General features: G+C 43.0%; 1 protein-coding gene across 1 annotated transcript in view; it reads right to left on the reverse strand.

The window, feature by feature from the left end:
- MED13L (mediator complex subunit 13L) overlaps positions 1-21,581 on the reverse strand; it is a 944,653-nt gene that overhangs the window by 589,212 nt on the left and 333,860 nt on the right. The window contains 1 exon segment of the mRNA XM_053702159.1: positions 19,186-19,195. Coding sequence (XP_053558134.1) covers positions 19,186-19,195 — 10 coding nt within the window.

A 21,581-nucleotide genomic window follows, 5' to 3' on the forward strand; every position in this document is an offset into this window, starting at 1 on the left:
TAAGCAGCATTTTCTAGCAAATTCCATCCCTAGAAAAATATTAACTGCACATACCTTATTGCAGGAAAACCTGCACGCCATTCCCTCTCTGAAGTTACCTCACTCCTCAGAATATGTGAGAACAGCCATGGATCTTAGTTACTTCTGCTAAGATCATAGAAAACGCAGGCAGATTCTTCTTCTAAATACTGCCTGAGAAACAGTACATTCCGGCACCATTTAAAAATAAAAAACTTTTGATTGAAGAATAAACTAAGTATAAAACACCACACTCCTCTTACGACCTCCATCTTGGTTGAGGCTTGCAAGAGAATGACTGGGTATGACAGTTAGGGGAGGAGCTATATAGCAGCTCTGCTGTGGGTGATCCTCTTGCAACTTCCTGTTGGGAAGGAGAATATCCCATAAGTAATGGATGATCCGTGGACTGGATACACTTAACAAGAGAAATTGATTTCTTCTACGATACGACGAGTCCACGGATTCATCCTTACTTGTGGGATATTATCCTCCTGCTAACAGGAAGTGGCAAAAAGCACCACAGCAGAGCTGTATATATAGCTCCTACCTTCTCTCCACCCCCAGTAATTCGACCGAAGGTATAGGAAGAGAAGAGAAGAGAAAAGAAAAGCTAAAAGGTGCAGAGGTGCCTGAAGTTTTGAAAAAAATCTAATCTGTCTTAAAAAGACAGGGAGGGCCGTGGACTCGTCGTATCGTAGAAGAAATCAATTTATCATGTAAGCATAAATTTCCTTTTCTTCTACAAGATACGACGAGTCCACGGATTCATACTTACTTGTGGGATACAATACCAAAGCTACAGGACACGGATGAACGTGAGGGGCAAGACATATACCTAAACGGAAGGCACCACTGCTTGAAGAAAAATTCTCCCAAAAATAGCCTCAGAAGAAGCAAAATTATCAAATTTGTAAAATTTGGAAAAAGTATGAAGGGAGGACCAAGTCGCAGCCTTACAAATCTGTTCAACAGAAGCATCGTTTTTAAAAGCCCATGTGGAAGCCACAGCTCTAGTAGAATGAGTCGTAACCTTTTCAGGGGGCTGCTGTCCAGCAGTCTCGTATGCCAGGCGGATGATGCTTTTCAGCCAAAAAGAAAGAGGTAGCCGTAGCTTTTTGACCCCTACGTCTTCCAGAATAAACAACGAATAGAGATGTTTGACGGAAATCCTTGGTCGCTTGTAAGTAAAACTTCAAAGCCCGAACCACGTCCAAGTTATGTAAGAGACGTTCCTTCTTAGAAGGATTAGGACACAAGGAAGGAACAACAATTTCCTGATTAATATTCTTATTAGAAACAACCTTAAGAAGAAATCCAGGTTTAGAACGCAAAACCACCTTATCAGAATGGAATATAAGATAAGGCGAATCACATTGCAACGCAGAAAGCCCAAAAACTCTTCGAGCATAGCAACTAAAAACAAAACTTTCCAAGATAATAGTTTAATATCTATGGAATGCATGGGTTAAAACGGAACCCTTTGAAGAACATTGAGAACTAAATTCAAACTCCATGGCGGAGCAATAGGTTTAAACACAGGCTTGATTCTGATTAAAGCCTGACAAAAAGACTAAACGTCTGGGACATCTGCCAGGCGCTTGTGTAGTAAAATTGACAAAGCAGAAATTTGTCCCTTTAAGGAACTAGTTGATAATCCCTTCTTCAATCCTTCTTGGAGAAAGGACAAAATCCTAGGAATCTTAACTCTACGCCACGAGTAACCCTTGGATTCGCACCAACAAAGATATTTACGCCATATCTTATGGTAAATCTCTCTCGTGGCAGGCTTGCGAGCTTGAATCAAAGTATCAATGACCGAGTCAGAGAATCCCCGCTTAGATAAGACTAAGCTTTCAATCTCCAAGCAGTCAGCTGCAGAGAATTTAGATTGGGGTGTTGGAACGGACCTTGAATGAGAAGGTCCTGTCTCAATGGCAGTTTCCACGGTGGCAGAGATGACATGTCCACTAGATCTGCATACCAAGTCCTGCGTGGCCACACCGGCGCTATCAGGATTACCGAAGCTCTCTCCTGTTTGATTCTTGCAATCAGATGAGGTAGGAGAGGAAATTGGAGGAAACACATAAACCAGGTTGAACGACCAAGGTACTGCTAGAGCATCTATCAGGACAGCTTGGGGATCCCTTGACCTGGACCCGTAACAAGGAAGTTTGGCATTCTGACGAGATGCCATCAGAACCAATTCCGGCGTGCCCCATTGACAGATCAATGATGTGAACACCTCCGGATGGAGTTCCCACTCCCCCGGATGAAAAGTCTGACATAGAAAATCAGCTTCCCAGTTCTCTACTCCTGGGATATAGATTGCCGATAGATGGCAAGAGTGAGCCTCCGCCCATTGGATTATCTTTGAAACCTCTATCATCGCTAGAGAACTCCTTGTTCCCCCTTGATGATTGCTATATGCTACAGTCGTGATATTGTCCGACTGGAATCTTATGAATTTGGCCAAAGCCAACTGAGGCCAAGCCTGAAGCGCGTTGAATATTGCTCTCAGTTCCAGAATATTGATTGGTACTAGAGACTCCTCCTGAGAGTTCAAACACCCTGAGCCTTCAGGGAATTCCAGACTGCACCCCAGCCCAAGAGGCTGGCGTCCGTCGTCACTATTACCCATGCTGGCCTGCGGAAGCACATTCCCTGGGACAGATGATCCTGTGACAACCACCAAAGAAGAGAGTCTCTGGCCTCTTGATCCAGATTTATATGAGGAGATAAATTTGCATAATCCCCATTCCACTGTCTGAGCATGCACAGCTGCAGTGGTCTCAGATGAAAGCAAGCAAACGGGACGATGTCCATTGCTGCTACCATTAATCCAATGACCTCCATACACTGAGCCACTGATAGCCGAGGAATGGACTGAAGTGCTCGGCAAGTATTTAGAATCTTTGAATTTCTGACCTCCGTCAGAAATATTTTCATGTCTACCGAGTCTATCAGAGTTCCCAAGAATGGAACTCTTGTTAGTGGAACTAGTGAACTCTTTTCTATATTCACTTTACAACCGTGAGTTCTTAGAAATGCCAACACGATGTCCGTGTGAGATTCGGTCTGATGATAAGTTGACGCCTGGATCAAAATATCGTCCAGATAGGGCGCCACTGCTATGCCCCGCGGCCTGAGAACCGCCAGAAGGGACCCTAGAACCTTCGTGAAGATCCTGGGTGCTGTGGCCAACCCAAAGGGAAGAGCCACAAACTGAAAATGTTTGTTCAGGAAGGCAAACCTTAGGAACTGATGATGATCCTTGTGAATAGGAATATGAAGGTATGCATCCTTCAAGTCCACGGTAGTCCTATATTGACCCTCCTGGATCATTGGCAAAATTGTTCGTATAGTCTTCATCTTGAATGATGGGACTCAGAAATTTGTTTAGGCATTTGAGATCTAAAATTGGTCTGAAAGTTCCCTCTTTTTTGGGAACCATGAACAGATTTCAGTAGAACCCTTGTCCCTGTTCTAGTTTTGGAACTGGGCAAATTACTCCCATGGTATAGAGGTCTTTAACACAGCATAAGAACGCCTCTCTTTTTGTCTGGTCTACAGACATAAGTGAAAGATGAAATCTCCCTCTGGGGAGAAATTCCTTGAATTCCAGCTGATACCCCCTGGGTCACAATTTCCAATGCCCAGGGATCCTGAACATCTCTTGCCCAAGCCTGAGCAAAGAGAGAAAGTCTGCCCCCTATTAAATCCGACCCGGATCGGGGGCTGCACCTTCATGCTGTCTTGGTAGCAACAGTGGGCTTCTTGGCTTGTTTACCTTTGTTCCAGGCCTGGTTAGGTCTCCAGACTGACTTGGATTGAGCAAAATTCCCTTCCTGCTTTGTGGCGGAAGAGGAAGCAGAGGGTCCTCCTTTAAAGTTTCGAAAGGAACGAAAATTATTTTGTTTAGCCCTCATCTTAACAGTCTTATACTGAGGTGGGGCATGACCTTTACCTCCAGTAATGTCAGAAATGATTTCCTTCAATTCAGGCCCAAATAGGGTCTTACCTTTAAAAGGAATAGCTAAAAGCTTAGATTTTGATGACACATCAGCAGACCAAGATTTCAGCCATAACGCTCTAAGCGCTAAAATGGCAAAACCTGCATTTTTCGCCGCTAATTTAGCCATTTGAAAAGCGGCATCAGTAATAAAAGAATTAGCCAGCTTGAGAGCCTTAATTCTATCCAAAATATCATCTAATGGGGTCTCAACCTTAAGAGACTCCTCTAAAGCCTCGAACCAAAAAGCTGCTGCAGTAGTAACTGGAACAATGCAAACTATAGGTTGAAGAAAACCCTGATGAATAAACAATTTCTTTAGAAGACCCTCTAATTTTTTATCCATAGGATCTTTGAAAGCACAACTGTCCTCAATAGGTATAGTTGTATGCTTAGCCAGGGTAGAAATAGCTCCCTCCACCTTAGGGACCGCTTGCCAAGAATCCCGAATGGTGTCAGATATGGGAAAAAATTTCTTAAAATTAGGAGGGGGAGAGAACGGAATACCGAAATTCTTTTAGGGACTGGAAAAACATCAGTGTAAGTAGGAACCTCTGATATTTGTCAATATTACACAATTTCTCTGGTGGTATCACAATAGGGTAACAATCATCCAGAGTCGCTAAAACCTCCCGGAGTAACAGGCGGAGATGTTCAAGCCTAAATTTAAAGGACATCATGTCCGAATCTGTCTGAGGCAACACATTTCCTGATTCTGAAAGTTCTCCCTCAGACAGCAATTCCCCGACCCCCAAATCAAAGAACTGTTAGGGTACATCGGAAATAGCCAATAAAGCATCAGAGGGTTCAGTATGTACCGTAATACCTGACCTACTGCGTTTACCCTGTAAAACAGGCAGTTTAGATAATACCTCTGTAAGGGTAGTAGACATAACTGCAGCCATATCTTGCAGAGTAAAAGAATTAGATGCACTAGAAGTACTTGGCGTCGCTTGAGTGGCCGTTAAAAGGTTGTGACACTTGGGGAGAATTGGATGGCATAACCTGATTCTCTTCAGACTGAGAATCATCAGACATACTTTTGTCACCTAAAATGTTCTTTGCATTGTAAGGCCCTTTCAGTACAAGAAGGACACAATGTAAGAGGGGGTTCCACAATGGCTTCTAAACACATAGAGCATTGACTTTCCTCAATGTCAGACATGTTGAACAGGCTAGTAATAACCACAAAAGTCGTGAAAACACTTTATTGAAGAAAACAATTTTTGAAAAAACAAGTACTGCGCCTTTAAGAGATAAAAAAAAGCGCACAATTTTCCCAAATCTGCTTAAAACGTTAACAAACGTTCTAACTTTAACTTATATCTATCCTATATTGCAGACTGATATTGCACCACAAGTAAGGGGCCAATTATCCCTCTAAAGGAATAATGGAACACAAAAACTGTTATGAAAAAAACGGAGCCAACCCCCTGCACCTCGCCACAGCTCTGCTGTGGCACCTACCTGCCCTGAGGGATCTGACAAACGTCTCACTATGACTTCAGTAGACAATCTCTCAGTTTGGGCCCAACCGAACCTGAAGTTTGCTTTCTTCTTAACAAAATTAACTGCGCATCCGAGGCGCGAAAATTAGGCTCCGCCCATCATATGTGATGTACTCTCAGCCTAAACAACCACAAGTAAAGCGGAACAGAACTAGCCATGTGGATAAGCATCCTAAATTGCATGATTATAGCCATGTGAAACCCAAGCACAATGTACAAAACATAATTTATGCTTACCTGATAAATTCCTTTCTCCTGTAGTGTAGTCAGTCCACGGGTCATCATTACTTATGGGATATTAACTCCTCCCCAACAGGAAGTGCAAGAGGATCACCCAAGCAGAGCTGCTATATAGCTCCTCCCCTCTACGTCACACCCAGTCATTCGACCAGGAACCAAACGAGAAAGGAGAAACTATAGGGTGCAGTGGTGACTGGAGTATAATTAAAAAATTTAGACCTGCCTTAAAAAACAGGGCGGGCCGTGGACTGACTATACTACAGGAGAAAGGAATTTATCAGGTAAGCATAAATTATGTTTTCTCCTGTTAAGTGTAGTCAGTCCACGGGTCATCATTACTTATGGGATACCAATACCAAAGCTAAGTACATGGATGACGGGAGGGACAGGCAGGATCTCTATACGGAAGAACCACTGCCTGAAGAACCTTTCTCCCAAAAACAGCCTCCGAAGAAGCAAAAGTGTCAAATTTGTAAAATTTGGAAAAAGTATGAAGAGAAGACCAAGTTGCAGCCTTGCAAATCTGTTCAACAGAGGCCTCGTTCTTAAAGGCCCAAGTGGAAGCCACAGCTCTAGTAGAATGAGCTGTAATCCTTTCAGGAGGTTGCTGTCCAGCAGTCTCATAGGCTAAACGTATTATGCTACGAAGCCAAAAGGATAGAGAGGTAGCAGATGCTTTTTGACCTCTCCTCTGTCCAGAATAAACGACAAACAGGGAAGAAGTTTGTCGAAAATCTTTAGTTGCCTGTAAATAAAATTTCAGGGCACGGACTACATCTAAATTGTGCAGAAGTCGTTCCTTCTTTGAGGAAGGGTTAGGACACAATGATGGAACAACAATCTCTTGATTGATATTCTTGTTAGTGACTACCTTAGTTAAGAACCCAGGTTTAGTACGCAGAACTACCTTATCTGAATGAAAAATCAGATACGGAGAATCACAATGTAAGGCTGATAATTCAGAGACTCTACGAGCCGAGGAAATAGCCATTAAAAACAGAACTTTCCAAGATAACAGCTTGATATCAATGGAGTGAAGGGGTTCAAACGGAACACCCTGTAAAACGTTAAAAACTAAGTTTAAGCTCCACGGCGGAGCAACAGATTTAAACACAGGCTTAATCCTGGCCAAAGCCTGACAAAAAGCCTGAAAGTCTGGAACTTCTGACAGACGCTTGTGTAAAAGGATGGACAGAGCGGAGATCTGTCCTTTTAACGAACTAGCAGATAAACCCTTTTCTAAACCTTCTTGTAGAAAAGACAATATCCTAGGAATCCTAACCTTACTCCATGAGTAACCCTTGGATTCACACCAGTGTAAATATTTACACCATATCTTATGGTAAATTTTCCTGGTAACAGGTTTCCTAGCCTGTATTAAGGTATCAATTACTGGCTCTGAAAATCCACGCTTTGATAAAATTAAGCGTTCAATTTCCATGCAGTCAGCTTCAGAGAAATTAGGTTTTGATGTTTGAAAGGACCCTGAATTAGAAGGTCCTGTCTCAGAGGCAGAGACCAAGGTGGACAGGATGACATGTCCACTAGATCTGCATACCAGGTACTGCGTGGCCACGCAGGCGCTATTAGAATCACTGATGCTTTCTCCTGTTTGATCCTTGCAATCAAACGAGGAAGCATCGGGAATGGTGGAAACACATAAGCCATCCTGAAGGTCCAAGGTGCTGTCAAGGCATCTATCAGGGCCGCTCCCGGGTCCCTGGACCTGGACCCGTAACGAGGAAGCTTGGCGTTCTGGCGAGACGCCATGAGATCCATATCTGGTTTGCCCCAACGTCGAAGTATTTGGGCAAAGACCTCCGGATGAAGTTCCCACTCCCCCGGATGAAAAGTCTGGCGACTTAGGAAATCCGCCTCCCAGTTGTCCACTCCTGGGATGTGGATCGCTGACAGGTGGCAAGAGTGAGACTCTGCCCAGCGAATTATCTTTGATACTTCCATCATCGCTAGGGAACTTCTTGTCCCTCCCTGATGGTTGATGTAAGCCACAGTCGTGATGTTGTCCGACTGAAACCTGATAAACCTCAGAGTTGCTAACTGAGGCCAAGCCAGTAGGGCATTGAGAACTGCTCTCAATTCCAGAATGTTTATTGGAAGGAGACTCTCCTCTTGAGTCCATGATCCCTGAGCCTTCAGGGAATTCCAGACAGCTCCCCAACCTAGAAGGCTGGCGTCTGTAGTTACAATTGTCCAGTCTGGTCTGCTGAAGGGCATCCCCCTGGACAGATGCGGCCGAGAAAGCCACCATAGAAGAGAATCTCTGGTCTCCTGATCCAGATTCAGTGTAGGGGACAAATCTGAGTAATCCCCATTCCACTGACTTAGCATGCACAATTGCAGCGGTCTGAAGTGCAGGCGTGCAAAAGGAACTATGTCCATTGCCGCTACCATTAAGCCGATTACCTCCATGCATTGAGCCACTGACGGGTGTTGAATGGAATGAAGGACACGGCAAGCATTTAGAAGCTTTGTTAACCTGTCCTCTGTCAGGTAAATTTTAATTTCTACAGAATCTATAAGAGTCCCCAAGAAGGGAACTCTTGTGAGTGGTAAGAGAGAACTCTTCTCCTCGTTCACTTTCCACCCATGCGACCTTAGAAAAGCCAGTACTAACTCTGTATGAGACTTGGCAGTTTGAAAGCTTGACGCTTGTATCAGAATGTCGTCTAGGTACGGAGCTACCGAAATTCCTCGCGGTCTTAGTACCGCCAGAAGAGAGCCCAGAACCTTTGTAAAGATTCTTGGAGCCGTAGCCAACCCGAAGGGAAGAGCTACAAACTGGTAATGCCTGTCTAGGAAGGCAAACCTTAGATACCGGTAATGTTCTCTGTGAATCGGTATATGAAGGTAAGCATCCTTTAAATCCACTGTGGTCATGTACTGACCTCTTTGGATCATGGGTAAGATTGTCCGAATAGTTTCCATCTTGAACGATGGAACTCTTAGGAATTTGTTTAGGATCTTTAAATCCAATACTGGTCTGAAGGTTCCCTCTTTTTTGGGAACCACAAACAGATTTGAGTAAAACCCTTGTCCGTGTTCCGACCGCGGAACTGGGTGGATCACTCCCATTAGTAAAAGGTCTTGTACACAGCGTAGAAACGCCTCTTTCTTTATCTGGTTTGTTGACAACCTTGAAAGGTGAAATCTCCCTTGTGGAGGAGAAGCTTTGAAGTCCAGAAGATATCCCTGAGATATGATCTCCAACGCCCAGGGATCCTGGACATCTCTTGCCCAAGCCTGGGCGAAGAGAGAGAGTCTGCCCCCCACTAGATCCGCTTCCGGATCGGGGGCCCTCACTTCATGCTGTCTTAGGGGCAGCAGCAGGTTTTCTGGCCTGCTTGCCCTTGTTCCAGGTCTGGTTAGGTTTCCAGCCTTGTCTGTAGCGAGCAACAGCTCCTTCCTGTTTTGGAGCAGAGGAAGTTGATGCTGCTCCTGCCTTAAAGTTACGAAAGGCACGAAAATTAGACTGTCTAGCCCTAGGTTTGGCTCTGTCTTGAGGCAGGGCATGGCCTTTACCTCACGTAATATCAGCGATAATTTCTTTCAAACCGGGCCCGAATAAAGTCTGCCCCTTGAAAGGTATGTTAAGTAATTTCGATTTAGAAGTTACATCAGCTGACCAGGATTTTAGCCACAGCGCTCTGCGTGCCTGAATGGCGAATCCGGAATTCTTAGCCGTAAGTTTAGTTAAATGTACTACGGCATCAGAAATAAATGAATTAGCTAGCTTAAGGGTTTTAAGCTTAAGTGAAATCTCATCTAATGTCGCTGAGTCAAGGGTGTCTTCCAGAGACTCAAACCAAAATGCAGCCGCAGCCGTGACAAGCGCAATGCATGCAAGGGGTTGTAATATAAAACCTTGTTGAACAAACATTTTTTAAGGTAACCCTCTAACTTTTTATCCATTGGATCTGAAAAAGCACAGCTATCCTCCACCGGGATAGTGGTACGCTTAGCTAAAGTAGAAACTGCTCCCTCCACCTTAGGGACCGTTTGCCATAAGTCCCGTGTGGTGGCGTCTATTGGAAACATTTTTCTGAATATAGGAGGGGGTGAGAAAGGCACACCGGGTCTGTCCCACTCCTTAGTAATAATTTCAGTAAGTCTCTTAGGTATAGGAAAAACGCCCGTACTCGTCGGTACTGTACCGCAAAATATTTATCCAACCTACACATTTTCTCTGGGATTGCAACTGTGTTACAATCATTCAGAGCCGCTAACACCTCCCCTAGCAACACACGGAGGTTTTCCAGCTTAAACTTAAAATTTGAAATGTCTGAATCCAATTTATTTGGATCAGATCCGTCACCCGCAGAATGAAGCTCTCCGTCCTCATGCTCTGCATATTGTGACGCAGTATCAGACATGGCCCTAGCATTATCAGTATACTCATCCCAGAGTGATCTCGTTTACCTCTAAGTTCTGGCAATTTAGACAAAACTTCAGTCATAACATTAGCCATGTCTTGTAAAGTGATTTGTAATGGCCGCCCTGATGTACTTGGCGTTACAATATCACGCACCTCCTGAGCGGGAGATGCAGGTACTGACACGTGAGGCAAGTTAGTCGGCATAACTTCCCTCTCGTTGTCTGGTGAATGTTGCTTAACATGTACAGATTGACTTTTATTTAAAGTAGCATCAATGCAATTAGTACATAAATTTCTATTGGGCTCCACCTCGGCTTTTGAACATATTGCACAAAGAGTTTCCTCTGAGTCAGACATGTTTAAACAAACTAGCAATTAGACTAGCAAGCTTGGAAATACTTTTCAACTAAATTTACAAGCAATATGTAAAAACGTTACTGTGCCTTTAAGAAGCACACAAAAACTGTCACAGTTGAATAACAATGAACCGGATTAGTTATATAAACCAAAATTAGCAAAGGATTGCACACATTAGCAATGGATGATTAACCCTTAATATCAGAAAAAAAACGTATAACAATTGACAATAAACGTTTTTATCACAGTCAAGCACAGTCTCACAGGTCTGCTGTGAGTGATTACCTCCCTCAAAACTAGTTTTGAAGACCCCTGAGCTCTGTGGAGACGTCCTGGATCATGCAGGGAGAAAAAGACAGACTGTGACTGAATTTCTGATGCGTAGAAAAAGCGCCAAAATAGGCCCCTCCCACTCACACTACAACAGTGAGGGGAGCTCAGTAAACTGTTTTAATTTAAAACAACGACAGCCATGTGGAAAATAAAGCCCAAAACAATTTTCACCAAGTACCTCAGATAATTAAACGATTTAACATGCCAGCAAACGTTTAAAATCTAATATATGAAATGTCTTTAAAAAGCCTGCTGCTAGTCGCTCCCACTGCAAGTTAGGCTAAAAGATATATGCATACAGTATTTTCCCAGTGAAGTGCCATTCCCCAGAAATACTTAAGTGTTAACATATATACATGTCAGCCTGATACCAGTTGCTACTACTGCATTTAAGGCTGTACTTACATTATATCGGTATTAGCAGTATTTTCAAAGTCAATTCCATTCCTTAGAAAATAATATACTGCAACATACCTCTTTGCAGGTGAACCTGCCCGCTGTCCCCTGATCTGAAGTTACCTTACTCCTCAGAATGGCCGAGAACAGCAAACGGATCTTAGTTACGTCCGCTAAGATCATATACAAAAACTCAGGTAGATTCTTCTTCAAATTCTGCCTGAGAAGGAAACAACACACTCCGGTGTCGTTTAAAATAACAAACTTTTGATTGAAGATATAAAAAAAAACTAAGTTTAATCACCACAGTCCTCTCACACATCCTATCTATTAGTTGGGTGCAAGAGAATGACTGGGTGTGACGTAGAGGGGAGGAGCTATATAGCAGCTCTGCTTGGGTGATCCTCTTGCACTTCCTGTTGGGGAGGAGTTAATATCGCATAAGTAATGATGACCCGTGGACTGACTACACTTAACAGGAGAAACACCAGTTATATTGAACCGTTCTGCAATAAAAACCGTTATGCTGCCCCAGTGTCTAAACCATGCTGCCATAATTGCTTACTACATTTAGCCCTGATACAAATAAAATACATAGGATTTCAGTAATACCCCTTCTTATGTCTATAGGATTACTGCTTACCCCTTCCCTCTTTGGGAACTATGTCAGCCAGTTCTGATATATCACAGTCTCCTCAGAAATAAATGACTGAACATAACTCAATGCTTGTAGAATGAAAACTTTCCCCACACTGAAGATTCTCTAGTACTCCTCAGCCATTCTGTGGGAACCCACATGGATCTTAGTGACATCTGCTAAGATCATCAACCTCCAGGCAGAAATCTTCTTCTAAATGTTGCCTGAGGAAAAATAGTACTCACCGGTACCATTTAAAATAAAAAATTCTTGATTGAAGAAAACTAAAAACTATCATTTTAACACCTCTTTCACTTTACCTCTTCCTATTACTAGTATAGGCAAAGAGAATGACTGGGGGTGGAGAGAAGGGAGGAGCTATATATACAGCTCTGCTGTGGTGCTCTTTGCCACTTCCTGTTAGGAGGATAATATCCCACAAGTAAGGATGAATCCGTGGACTCGTCGTATCTTGTAGAAGAAAAGGAATTATTTTGGATTTATAAATTAAGGACTAAATTACCATTGGGTATGAATTTAGAATGGGACATGAGATTATGTGGAATAAATATTCTTTGTAAAAACAGAATTTATGTTTACCTGATAAATTACTTTCTCCAACGGTGTGTCCGGTCCACGGCGTCATCCTTACTTGTGGGATATTCTCTTCCCCAACAGGAAATGGCAAAGAGCCCAGCAAAGCTGGTCACATGATCCCTCCTAGGCTCCGCCTACCCCAGTCATTCGACCGACGTTAAGGAGGAATATTTGCATAGGAGAAACCATATGGTACCGTGGTGACTGTAGTTAAAGAAAATAAATTATCAGACCTGATTAAAAAAACCAGGGCGGGCCGTGGACCGGACACACCGTTGGAGAAAGTAATTTATCAGGTAAACATAAATTCTGTTTTCTCCAACATAGGTGTGTCCGGTCCACGGCGTCATCCTTACTTTTGGGAACCAATACCAAAGCTTTAGGACACGGATGAAGGGAGGGAGCAAATCAGGTCACCTAAATGGAAGGCACCACGGCTTGCAAAACCTTTCTCCCAAAAAATAGCCTCAGAAGAAGCAAAAGTATCAAACTTGTAAAATTTGGTAAAAGTGTGCAGTGAAGACCAAGTCGCTGCCCTACATATCTGATCAACAGAAGCCTCGTTCTTGAAGGCCCATGTGGAAGCCACAGCCCTAGTGGAATGAGCTGTGATTCTTTCGGGAGGCTGCCGTCCGGCAGTCTCGTAAGCCAATCTGATGATGCTTTTAATCCAAAAAGAGAGAGAGGTAGAAGTTGCTTTTTGACCTCTCCTTTTACCGGAATAAACAACAAACAAGGAAGATGTTTGTCTAAAATCCTTTGTAGCATCTAAATAGAATTTTAGAGCGCGAACAACATCCAAATTGTGCAACAAACGTTCCTTCTTGGAAACTGGTTTCGGACACAGAGAAGGTACGATAATCTCCTGGTTAATGTTTTTGTTAGAAACAACTTTTGGAAGAAAACCAGGTTTAGTACGTAAAACCACCTTATCTGCATGGAACACCAGATAAGGAGGAGAACACTGCAGAGCAGATAATTCTGAAACTCTTCTAGCAGAAGAAATTGCAACTAAAAACAAAACTTTCCAAGATAATAACTTAATATCAACGGAATGTAAGGGTTCAAACGGAACCCCCTGAAGAACTGAAAGAACTAAGTTGAGACTCCAAGGAGGAGTCAAAGGTTTGTAAACAGGCTTAATTCTAACCAGAGCCTGAACAAAGGCTTGAACATCTGGCACAGCTGCCAGCTTTTTGTGAAGTAACACAGACAAGGCAGAAATCTGTCCCTTCAGGGAACTTGCAGATAATCCTTTTTCCAATCCTTCTTGAAGGAAGGATAGAATCTTAGGAATCTTAACCTTGTCCCAAGGGAATCCTTTAGATTCACACCAACAGATATATTTTTTCCAAATTTTGTGGTAAATCTTTCTAGTTACAGGCTTTCTGGCCTGAACAAGAGTATCGATAACAGAATCTGAGAACCCTCGCTTCGATAAGATCAAGCGTTCAATCTCCAAGCAGTCAGCTGGAGTGAAACCAGATTCGGATGTTCGAACGGACCCTGAACAAGAAGGTCTCGTCTCAAAGGTAGCTTCCAAGGTGGAGCCGATGACATATTCACCAGATCTGCATACCAAGTCCTGCGTGGCCACGCAGGAGCTATCAAGATCACCGACGCCCTCTCCTGAGTGATCCTGGCTACCAGCCTGGGGATGAGAGGAAACGGCGGGAACACATAAGCTAGTTTGAAGGTCCAAGGTGCTACTAGTGCATCCACTAGAGCCGCCTTGGGATCCCTGGATCTGGACCCGTAGCAAGGGAACTTTGAAGTTCTGACGAGAGGCCATCAGATCCATGTCTGGAATGCCCCACAGCTGAGTGACTTGGGCAAAGATTTCCGGATGGAGTTCCCACTCCCCCGGATGCAATGTCTGACGACTCAGAAAATCCGCTTCCCAATTTTCCACTCCTGGGATGTGGATAGCAGACAGGTGGCAGGAGTGAGACTCCGCCCATAGAATGATTTTGGTCACTTCTTCCATCGCTAGGGAACTCCTTGTTCCCCCCTGATGGTTGATGTACGCAACAGTTGTCATGTTGTCTGATTGAAACCGTATGAACTTGGCCCTCGCTAGCTGAGGCCAAGCCTTGAGAGCATTGAATATTGCTCTCAGTTCCAGAAAATTTATCGGTAGAAAGAGATTCTTCCCGAGACCAAAGACCCTGAGCTTTCAGGGATCCCCAGACCGCGCCCCAGCCCATCAGACTGGCGTCGGTCGTGACAATGACCCACTCTGGTCTGCGGAATGTCATCCCTTGTGACAGGTTGTCCAGGGACAGCCACCAACGGAGTGAGTCCTCTGGTCCTCTGATTTACTTGTATCTTCGGAGACAAGTCTGTATAGTCCCCATTCCACTGACTGAGCATGCACAGTTGTAATGGTCTTAGATGAATGCGCGCAAAAGGAACTATGTCCATTGCCGCTACCATCAAACCGATCACTTCCATGCACTGCGCTATGGAAGGAAGAGGAACGGAATGAAGTATCCGACAAGAGTCTAGAAGTTTTGTTTTTCTGGCCTCTGTCAGAAAAATCCTCATTTCTAAGGAGTCTATTATTGTTCCCAAGAAGGGAACCCTTGTTAACGGAGATAGAAGAACTCTTTTCCACGTTCACTTTCCATCCGTGAGATCTGAGAAAGGCCAGGACAATGTCCGTGTGAGCCTTTGCTTGAGGAAGGGACGACGCTTGAATCAGAATGTCGTCCAAGTAAGGTACTACAGCAATGCCCCTTGGTCTTAGCACAGCTAGAAGGGACCCTAGTACCTTTGTGAAAATCCTTGGAGCAGTGGCTAATCCGAAAGGAAGCGCCACGAACTGGTAATGCTTGTCCAGGAATGCAAACCTTAGGAACCGATGATGTTCCTTGTGGATAGGAATATGTAGATACGCATCCTTTAAATCCACCGTGGTCATGAATTGACCTTCCTGGATGGAAGGAAGAATAGTTCGAATGGTTTCCATCTTGAACGATGGAACCTTGAGAAACTTGTTTAAGATCTTGAGATCTAAGATTGGTCTGAACGTTCCCTCTTTTTTGGGAACTATGAACAGATTGGAGTAGAACCCCATCCCTTGTTCTCTTAATGGAACAGGATGAATCACTCCCATTTTTTAACAGGTCTTCTACACAATGTAAGAATGCCTGTCTTTTTATATGGTCTGAAGACAACTGAGACCTGTGGAACCTCCCCCTTGGGGGAAGCCCTTGAATTCCAGAAGATAACCTTGGGAGACTATTTCTAGCGCCCAAGGATCCAGAACATCTCTTGCCCAAGCCTGAGCGAAGAGAGAAAGTCTGCCCCCCACCAGATCCGGTCCCGGATCGGGGGCCAACATTTCATGCTGTCTTGGTAGCAGTGGCAGGTTTCTTGGCCTGCTTTCCCTTGTTCCAGCCTTGCATTGGTCTCCAAGCTGGCTTGGCTTGAGAAGTATTACCCTCTTGCTTAGAGGACGTAGCACTTTGGGCTGGTCCGTTTCTACGAAAGGGACGAAAATTAGGTTATTTTTTGCCTTGAAAAGCCGATCCTGAGGATGGGGCGTGGCCCTTACCCCCAGTGATATCAGAGATAATCTCTTTCAAGTCAGGGCCAAACAGCGTTTTCCCCTTGAAAGGAATGTTAAGTAGCTTGTTCTTGGAAGACGCATCAGCTGACCAAGATTTCAACCAAAGCGCTCTGCGCGCCACAATAGCAAACCCAGAATTCTTAGCCGCTAACCTAGCCAATTGCAAAGTGGCGTCTAGGGTGAAAGAATTAGCCAATTTGAGAGCATTGATTCTGTCCATAATCTCCTCATAAGGAGGAGAATCACTATCGACCGCCCTTATCAGCTCATCGAACCAGAAACATGCGGCTGTAGCTACAGGGACAATGCATGAAATTGGTTGTAGAAGGTAACCCTGCTGAACAAACATCTTTTAAGTAAACCTTCTAATTTTTTATCCATAGGATCTTTGAAAGCACAACTATCCTCTATGGGTATAGTGGTGCGTTTGTTTAAAGTGGAAACCGCTCCCCTCGACCTTGGGGACTGTCTGCCATAAGTCCTTTCTGGGGTCGACCATAGGAAACAATTTTTTAAATATGGGGGGAGGGACGAAAGGAATACCGGGCCTTTCCCATTCTTTATTAACAATGTCCGCCACCCGCTTGGGTATAGGAAAAGCTTCTGGGAGCCCCGGGACCTCTAGGAACTTGTCCATTTTACATAGTTTTCTCTGGGATGACCAACTTGTCACAATCATCCAGAGTGGATAATACCTCCTTAAGCAGAATGCGGAGATGTTCCAACTTAAATTTAAACGTAATCACATCAGGTTCAGCTTGTTGAGAAATGTTCCCTGAATCAGTAATTTCTCCCTCAGACAAAACCTCCCTGGGCCCCATCAGACTGGGTTTAGGGGCCCTTCAGAACCATTATTATCAGCGTCGTCATGCTCTTCAGTATCTAAAACAGAGCAGACGCGCTTACGCTGATAAGTGTTCATTTTGGCTAAAATGTTTTTGACAGAATTATCCATTACAGCCGTTAATTGTTGCATAGTAAGGAGTATTGGCGCGCTAGATGTACTAGGGGCCTCCTGAGTGGGCAAGACTCGTGTAGACGAAGGAGGGAATGATGCAGTACCATGCTTACTCTCCTCACTTGAGGAATCATCTTGGGGCATCATTGTCATTGTCACATAAATCACATTTATTTAAATGAATAGGAATTCTGGCTTCCCCACATTCAGAACACTGTCTATCTGGTAGTTCAGACATGTTAAACAGGCATAAACTTGATAACAAAGTACAAAAAACGTTTTAAAATAAAACCGTTACTGTCACTTTAAATTTTAAACTGAACACACTTTATTACTGCAATTGCGAAAAAACAAGAAGGAAATTGTTCAAAATTCACCAAATTTTCACCACAGTGTCTTAAAAGCCTTAAAAGTATTGCACACCAAATTTGGAAGCTTTAACCCTTAAAATAACGGAACCGGAGCCGTTTTTAACCTTAACCCCTTTACAGTCCCTGGTATCTGCTTTGCTGAGACCCAACCAAGCCCAAAGGGGAATACGATACCAAATGACGCCTTCAGAAAGTCTTTTCTAAGTATCAGAGCTCCTCTCACATGCGACTGCATGTCATGCCTCTCAAAAACAAGTGCGCAACACCGGCGCGAAAATGAGGCTCTGCCTATGATTTGGGAAAGCCCCTAAATAATAAGGTGTCTAAAACAGTGCCTGCCGATATTATTATATCAAAATACCCAGAATAAATGATTCCTCAAGGCTAAATATGTGTTAATAATGAATCGATTTAGCCCAGAACAAGTCTACAGTCTTAATAAGCCCTTGTGAAGCCCTTATTTACGATCTTAATAAACATGGCTTACCGGATCCCATAGGGAAAATGACAGCTTCCAGCATTACATCGTCTTGTTAGAATGTGTCATACCTCAAGCAGCAAGAGACTGCTCACTGTTTCCCCCAACTGAAGTTAATTGCTCTCAACAGTCCTGTGTGGAACAGCCTATGGATTTTAGTGACGGTTGCTAAAATCATTTTCCTCATACAAACAGAAATCTTCATCTCTTTTCTGTTTCTGAGTAAATAGTACATACCAGCACTATTTCAAAATAACAAACTCTTGATTGAATAATAAAAACTACAGTTAAACACTAAAATAACTCTAAGCCATCTCCGTGGAGATGTTGCCTGTACAACGGCAAAGAGAATGACTGGGGTAGGCGGAGCCTAGGAGGGATCATGTGACCAGCTTTGCTGGGCTCTTTGCCATTTCCTGTTGGGGAAGAGAATATCCCACAAGTAAGGATGACGCCGTGGACCGGACACACCTATGTTGGAGAAATTGGGGTTTTGAATTATGAATTTGAATATATAGTCCCAATATACACAATACAATAGTTTTAAATTAACTCAACTTGAAATTAATTAAAATTAATTATAACAATCTTTACAAATTAATTTTTACAATTGTTATCTAATTAATTTTTATTATTGATTTTAATAATTTTTGACCATTATCTTTTTGTATATTGTTGTTCTTGACCAACAATAAGTAACATTTATAATGTGTATACGTTTTCATCAGTAATATTTGTTTGTTGTTTTTTCTATGACATTGTTTTGTTTTCTTAAGATATATATATAATGATCAAACGATGTGACATTTTTTTGTCATTTTTCACAAGTAATATTGTTTTTAACTTTCTTTGCTGTTGCATGTATAAAGGGAATGCACTTTAAATTATGTTTATCAGTCTGTTTGACAGCTACATATTACGTCATTATACAGACAATGCTTTCATTGGTGCTTCAGCCTTTAAATGCAACAGCTGTTTTTACTTGATTTCAGCATCTATGAGTAAGCGCTTCACGGCGCGAAACATGTAAGATAGCTGGAACCCTCTTTTTGGCGTGTTGTATCTTTGTTTTAATGGAATAAAGCATCTCTGGTTTTGGAACTGTTGCTCAGCAGCCTTCTGTTTTGTTTTGCTTACTGAGTACGTGCAGTAGTCCACCACTTTTAGTTGGCTCCACACACCCCTCTACCGGGTTTGGTCTGTTCCTAATATCCGCTCACTCTACGTGGAAGTTCTCTGCAGCGGCACCTCTCCTTTCTCTTACTTAAAACTCCAGTGCTATTCCGAAGGGTCGATGGCCCTCCATAAGGAACTACTATGCATCTTCTAACACTTCTCTGCCAACCTCCTGTGACGAAAGGCAAAGAATGACTGGGGGAGTGGGGGAGGTATTTAAGCCTTTGGCTGGGGGTGTCTTTGCCGCCTCCTCCTGGTGGCCAGGTTCAGTATTTCCCACAAGTAAGGAATGAAGCCATGGAGACTCCTCATATTAAGGAAAGGAAAGGATTTCTAACAGTGAAAGTTAAAGGGACAGTGTACTATAAAATGTTTTCAGTTAATGCGTTCCAATGACTTTATACTAGCTACAGAATATACAATATATGAGAAATTGTTCCATTATATTTATTTCTGTTAATGAAATAGCTGGTTTTGCTCTTTGAAACCACAACCCATCAAAGTAAGCTAAACTTGTTGATAGATCAGGCATCCTTATCTTATCACTCAAATGCTTCCCTTTCTTATCTCTGTCTGTATACAACACTTAGAAAGAACAATTGAAAATTTTAAAACTCTCTCTCTCCCACTTGACACTGGGAATGTAATTTCTAGAGATGAGTATTTGAAGATTTTGTGAGTGCTCAAATGCATCACACAATGTACCTTCAAACCACATGCTAAAATCTAGATTTGCAGATTTTAGCGTCTTGCTGTTGCACAAGAATGAATTTAGCAACAAAAATAGCTTAGCGGCTGGTTGGTGGGCTGCCTTCTTCCACATTCGGAGGTTCAAGAAACCTCCAAATGCACATTTATAGTGGCTATATATAGTGCTGGCTGTGTTTACATAGCTTATCTTTAGCCAATACTTAAAAGGGGACATCCTTTGTTGAAAAGCTTGGGATGTAAGCTCATGAGTTATGCACTTGTCCACAACCTTATATGGGCAGCAGTTTTGCAACAATGTTATACATTGGCAGGAGCACTAGATGGGGCAGCACTATTTCCTGTCATGTAGTGCTTTCAGGGCATGTGCACGCTACCTACCTAATATACCTTCAAAAAATAATAACATGAGACCGAAACAAATTTGATAATAGAAGTAAACTGGAAACTTTTAAAAAATTTTATTTTGGGTGTTACTGTCCCTTTAAGTATTGTAATGTGCAGTATAGGTGGGTATACAACAGGCAAAATCAGCTATTTCAAACAAAATAAAAGTAAAGAAAGCGATTTATAAACAGTTTAATACACTCCAGTAGGTTTTAATGGATAGGAACACATTAAAGGCAAGAAACATTTTAGAGTACACTGTCCCCTTTAACAAGATGAAATATTGGTGCAACACTTTGATCAACCTGGGCATAAGGTCCCTTTCCTATTTACCAAGAGAACCAGATCATAATATAGATTTCATTATCCAAAACCTTCCCAATTCCCTGTCAGGGCAGCCTGACCTCAACCCCACAAGCTCATATAGGTATGATGATCAGGTGTCCACATACTTTTATGAGAGAGAGAGAGAGAGAGAAGAGAGAGAGAGAGAGAGAGGAGAGAGAGAGAGAGAGAGAGAGAGAGAAGGAGAGAGAGAGAGAGAGAGAGAGAGAGAGAGAGAGAGAGAGAGAAGAGAGAGAGAGAGAGAGAGAGAGAGAGAGAGAGAGAGAGAGAGAGAAGAGAGAAGAGAGAGAGAGAGAGAGAGAGAAGAGAAGAGAAGAGAAGAGAAGAGAAGAAAGAGAGAGAGAGAGAAGAGAAGAAAGGGAGAAGAGAAGAAAGGGAGAAGAGAAGAAAGAGAGAAGAGAAAGAAAAAGAGAGAAGAGAAGAAAGAGAGAAGAGAAGAAAGAGAAGAGAAGAAAGAGAGAAGAGAAGAAAGAGAGGAGAGAAGAGAAGAGAAGAAAGGGAGAAGAGAAGAGAAGAGAAGAAAGAGAGAGAGAGAGAGAGAGAAGAGAAGAAAGGGAGAAGAGAAGAAAGAGAGAAGAGAAGAAAGAGAGAAGAGAAGAAAGAGAGAAGAGAAGAAAGAGAGAAGAGAAGAAAGAGAGGAGAGAAGAGAAGAAAGAGAGAGGAGAAGAGAAGAAAGAGAGAGGAGAAGAAAGAAAGAGAAGAAAGAGAGAGGAGAAGAAAGAAAGAGGAGAAGAAAGAAAGAGGAGAAGAAAGAGGAGAAGAAAGAGGAGACGAAAGAGGAGACGAAAGAGAGAGGAGACGAAAGAGAGAGGAGACGAAAGAGAGAGGAGACGAAAGAGAGAAGAGAAGAGAGAGAGAAGAGAAGAGAGAGAGAAGAGAGAGAGAGAAGAGAGAGAAGAGAGAGAAGAGAGAGAGAGAGAGAGAGAGAGAGAGAGAGAGGAGAGAGAGAAGAGAGAGGAGAGAGAGAAGAGAGAGGAGAGAGAGGGAGAGAGAGAGAGAGAGAGAGAGAGAGAGAGAGAGAGAGAGAGAGAGAGGAGAGAGAGGAGAGAGAGAGAGAGAGAGAGAGAGAGAGAGAGAGAGAGAGAGGAGAGGT

Source organism: Bombina bombina, chromosome 2 (genome assembly GCF_027579735.1).
Source record: "Bombina bombina isolate aBomBom1 chromosome 2, aBomBom1.pri, whole genome shotgun sequence".
Classification (NCBI taxonomy): domain Eukaryota; kingdom Metazoa; phylum Chordata; class Amphibia; order Anura; family Bombinatoridae; genus Bombina; species Bombina bombina.